This window comes from Procambarus clarkii, chromosome 58 (genome assembly GCF_040958095.1).
Source record: "Procambarus clarkii isolate CNS0578487 chromosome 58, FALCON_Pclarkii_2.0, whole genome shotgun sequence".
NCBI lineage: Eukaryota > Metazoa > Arthropoda > Malacostraca > Decapoda > Cambaridae > Procambarus > Procambarus clarkii.
In genome coordinates, this window is record NC_091207.1 from 17410878 (window position 1) to 17416666 (window position 5789).

Sequence of the window (5789 nt, forward strand, 5' to 3'; positions counted from 1 at the left end):
ACGTCAAGACCAGGTCATTTACAATAACTTAAAAGAAAACAAAAAATTACTCTTATCTTTATTATTAACACATTAAAATATATATAAATATATATAAATATATATAAATATATATATATATATATATATATATATATATATATATATATATATATATATATATATATAAATAAATTTATTAATTTTTCAAATCCTGTAATAATCACACAATACAATCTGAAGTTTGTATCTGGTGTTGATGAGGTAAAAAGTCCCCATAAGACGTGAATACTAAAGTTGATCACCTCGAGCAACATAAGCATGTGTGTGTAACTTTAAACTGGCAGTATGTTGCCTACTGATAAGCCAATGAGGCGCTTATGGAGAAGATTAGACACTGCTTTATCTAGTTCCCTTAATTCTATGTAATGACTCTTGCACATTTAAATCTAGTTTAATTTGACCAGAACGTAAGCTTGTACTTGCAAGCATTTTAGAGTGACTAGACACCAAGGTAAGGCTTTCAATGTTAATTACTAAACTTTTGCAGTGGAGACTCTCAACTTACAATGTGCACCTGTCTTTCCTTTTCCACAGCATCAACACTTATCAGTGTAATATCTAATTCCAGTGAATCAATCTCAAAATATTTCAAGAAAATTATAAGTATTGTCTTATTTTTGTAATTACTTTAAAAAACAATGTCTGGACCACCTCTCTTCAAAATGTCTAATATAGAAACTGAATAAAACAACTATATCAAAACAGCACTACATCCATATGTGATAAATAGGATTTAAACAAAACATACAATATAAAATATATCATTAACATAAGCATAATTCGCCACTGGCTGAAGGAACCTGGTTTTTAGCATCAATGCCTACATAACCCAGAAATCAGATGAACCAGAAACAAACATTCTTGGCATCACAACCCATCCTTACATCTGTATACAATTTCTGTCTTAATAACAATACATCTGAGACAAACATTATGTATAATAACGTTTCTGATTAATACGATCTGAAATAATGAAGCAATTGATGTACAATTACCATCCTTCATGCTTGAAAGTCACGACCAGCTATGTGTTCCACATATACACACATTTCCTTTGGTCATACAGCACCATACAAAAATACAAACCCTCCTCTCTCCTAAAAAATATTCTATGGCACTCTGTAGTTTGTGCAGCTTCATAGCCTTTGTACTTATTCTTAAAAATAAAATAAAATAAAAAATCTGGTCATTTCCATGCAAAATTAGATTTTTTTTTTGTAAATCATAAATAAAAATAAGCAAAGCAAACCTGCAAATTTAGTACAGTACATGCTACAAAAACAAGAAGACTGATTGTGTTTCTTCTATCCAGGCTAATTATTTGCAAAATAGCATAAAGATGGCTAAAATACCCAAGATATTCGTTTTGCTGGAATATAGAAAGTTAATAGTCGAATGACAATTGAGTCTCCGTTCATATATCCCCATTTCTGGCTAAGCTAATGACACTAACCCACACTAAAAAGTCATATCACAGCTTACTAAATGAATAAATGATTAAGACAAAGAATAACACTGTTTGTGACAGTAATGCATGATCACAAAACTTGAAAGGCTTAGAACTTGTGATTTTACTTTATATGAATATGTATGTGCATGATTTTAAGACGGCTAACAAGTGACTTTGGGATAAGAAATATTATATTTAATCTGCATATAACACACCAAAAGCTACATAATAATATACAATAGAAAAACTATTCCTTATGTTTAACATTCAACATTTACATATTAATGAACATATGCAGAAACAAGAAATATTCCTATTGCTGACCTTCATTAATGAAAATAAATATGGCCAAGTGCAAATGCAAATCCAGCAATTGTATTTTAAGCACTTTAGGATGACATTTAATTCCTGAGCCCATTATGTGCCTCTGTAACCTTTTCTACTGCTGCTCACAGAATGAGTATGGGGTCTATTACTGCCCTTAAGATGTATAGGGTCCACTACTGCTCACAGGATGGGTATGGGGTGCATAATAAATGAACTAAGCTGAAGCTTTTAAGTAATTCACTTGGTATGTTTCCTCTAGCTTTAGTTAATGGATAATCCTTTTAATAAACTTTTCTCATTTTTGTGTAAACTGTTCTATTCTGCTCATGAGTTTCTCATTACAATGAGAGAGAATTGAGCAAACATTTCTCTAATTAAATTATGAAAAATGGAAATGCTTACTTTGATGTTGATAATACAGCTGCATTATTCAAATGACAAAAAAGCTTACCCAAAAATACAGCTGTCAAAATTCAAGTGGACTTGGTAGACACATTTGGGAAGGTGGAAAATTTCAGACAATAGCTTGATATATATATAATCTAGAGGATGATCCTACAAAGTCATTATATGGAGAAAGTGCTGATACATCTGCCATTTCCTTCAATCTGGTTTAACTAGTAGTTTATAGAAGTGCAGCAGGTGGATGAAGAATGTGAACCAGATGCTAAGTATCATTAGACATTTATGACTTGACTTGCTTAAATGTAGAACCATGTTATGTTTCAGTTTTTGTGGAAGTGATACTTGCTTAAAGAAACATGAATTTAACCCCACAAAGTGGTCAACAAAATAAATACAGTACATATGAATATCTAAAGTAAATTGTAAAAAAAAAATTAAGTAAAAATTCTCAATTATAACCAATTTTAAATACTGTACTGTAAACAATATCTACCAAGAACAATAGAATAGCAGTTGATTTGATGGGGAAGTCAAGAACATTTCAATTAAAAAATAAAGAACAAATGAATGAAGATGGGGAAGATACGGCTGAAGCCCCTAGCTCATATATGCAGGTCTGCCATGAATTACAACTATAGCCATTGTCAAGATGGAAGAGATTACAGATACATGTAAGCTGAAAGCTAATAAAGTAGACAACAATGGATAGAAATAGAACCTAAGTAGAATTTTTCATTCTGATCTGGAAAGTAAATAAATATGTTGTTATTTTGACTGTAGAACATCAAGTTCCAAGTCTTTGAAAAATAGCCAGTTACCATATATCTGAGTAAAGACCTTTTATATATAATAAAGATTAATTCATATTGCATGAACAACAAAAAGAATTAGTAGCTTTGGCAGATTTAAAAAATACAAAAGGATGGTTAAGAGGTGAAATATGCTTTAATAGAAATTCAGACGTGTTTAGAAAAATTGAAACATGTTCAGAGGAGCTTTGTGAGCATTAACTAGTTTAAACAATTATTTCTGCCACTGTATCCATTCCTAAAATTGAAGCCTTAATATTTATTTTACTATTATTAATAATTAGCCAATAAATTTACCAGTGCTGAAGCTATATTGTAAATGATCATACGCTTGCAAAAGATTTTAAAATTGTCTGATAATATAAGCTTGCCAATAATACTACAGCAACAAAAACATTCAATAAATGTAAATATGCTAAAGACAATATACATTAATGTACAGTCAACCCATGCTCTGTGTGAGGTTACAATCTTGGAAAATCTAGCTCAAAATGAACTTAATTTGCTTCGGTAAAAACTGGGTTAGGTTCCATCGGCTTTTCTAAAGTTCATGGAATCTTATTTCATTTTAATTTATTCTTCAATATTTAGGTATATAATGTTCAGGTAAATGTTATATTTACCTGAACATTATTATTTAATACTCTACCACTTCCTAGTCACACTACAGAACATAATGAAATGTGAAGCACTGATGCAAGCATTTAATATAACAATTGCATAAAGCACAAGATAACTGTGAGGAGTCATGAAGTCAGAATGTGGTACTCAGTGCACTAAAACTACAACTTGGGTGTACAAATCTTACGCTTCAACTTGTGATCAGGTAAACCCACCACTGTGCAATATGAACTTTGGCCTTAATAAAAATATATGTATGTCCAAATTCACGTACTACATACTCATGCAGAATGAGCATCTACAGTACTGTACATAATATGAAATACCAAAAATAGCTTTCATTAAATCTCTTAATCATTAATTCTCATTTACAAAATTTAAACCTCACAACATTATTTTGTAAATAACTTTCCTGAGGGTGAATTAGCAAGGAGGCAAGATTTTTAAAGTCAACTTTTTCACTTAATGTAATAAAATATTACATAAGTGTTCTTAAACTTGAATGAGAAATGTATATATTACACACACCATTAACTCCACTCCTGCACTACCAGCTCCTGCACCACCAGCCACACCATCAGCTTCACTATCAGCTCCACTCCTGCACCACCAGCCACACCATCAACTTCACCACCAGCCACACCACCAGCCACACCATCAGCTCCACCATCAGCCCCACTCCTGCACCACCAGCCCCACCAGCCCCACCATCAGCTTCACCATCAGCCCCACTCCTGCACCACCAGCCACACCATCAACTTCACCACCAGCCACACCACCAGCCACACCATCAGCTCCACCATCAGCCCCACTCCTGCACCACCAGCCCCACCATCAGCTTCACCATCAGCCCCACTCCTGCACCACCAGCCACACCATCAACTTCACCACCAGCCACACCACTAGCCACACCATCAGCTCCACCATCAGCCCCACTCCTGCACCACCAGCCACACCATCAGCTTCACTATACCCTTTATCATTATCAGCCCCAAGTTTATAACTATTTTTGTCCCAAACCCATTATCTTCCTTCAAAATGTATAATTAAGTAGTTATATTTGTGACATTTTGTAATGAATCTGTAAATGATTTAACAAATGTTTTTCAAAAAGCATTACTACATAAAGCTTCTATTACAGCAGCAGATGAAACATACCATTACAGCTTAAATATAAAAGTTAGAAGAAATAGCAAATCCTAATCAGGCAAAAGCAAGAATTTAATTAGGAAATTATGTGATAATATGTAAAATAAATTAAAAGAAGTTTTTCACTCGGTATTAAAAAAACTTTCTCCTTTGAATATTATAAATACAGGATGTAATACTGTATATAACTTCACAAAAATGGTTTGACCTTCATTCTTTGATTTATTTTATGTAATCATCTAAGTGATAATATGAATCATTACAAACAATTAAGCTTCTTTTATATTTATAAATAATGTAAATTCATGTTCAATTATACTGCACTTTCATAATATTTCTTGAATTTAATCAGAAAAGATCCTAAAGTGTTAAGAGTTTATTTCAAGAAAAGTTAAGCCTCTATATTACTAATTTGAAGTACGTACTGTATTGACATTCTGAATGAAAAGCTTAGGTAAGGTAAACAAACTTTGCAATAATTTACAAATTTTCAATTCTTCCTTTACTCAGTTTTATGATGAACAAATAGAAACTTAAGTATCCTGAGTTAATTATCTTGAGTTACAATTGTAAAACAGCAGATCAAAGAATGTGATGAAGTGTAATTTATACTTGTTCCTAATGCTAGTATGCAAATACCAAAAGAAGTGAAAAATAAGGAATTTGTCTCCAGGCACCAGCAACGGCAGGCATGCACTCAAACATTACCACTACAGTACAGTGCCAAGTTTTGTGCCCACCAATTTTTTGAACAACTGACAATGGACGACCGGGCCGCGGGGACGCTAAGCCCCGAAAGCACCTCAAGGTCAAGGTATGGAGGTCTTTATTACTGCAGAGCAATTAACTAAGTTAATCCCTTACTACTGAATAATACTGAAGATATTTACATAGTTAAAGATGTGGCTATGAGTGATGAGTGATGTAACTTAAATTAATACAACTGATATGGACTGGAAATAGCTAAATTAACTTGGTTATTGTAA

At 32.7% G+C, this 5789-nt stretch overlaps 1 protein-coding gene across 1 annotated transcript; it reads left to right on the top strand.

Annotated features, from left to right (window-relative positions):
* The first annotated feature begins 4156 nt into the window (after positions 1-4156).
* LOC138353570 (uncharacterized) lies at positions 4157-4657 on the top strand. The gene has a single exon (XM_069306755.1). It carries the CDS (start codon positions 4157-4159, stop codon positions 4655-4657), a length of 501 nt encoding a protein of 166 aa, XP_069162856.1.
* Positions 4658-5789: the final 1132 nt, after the last annotated feature.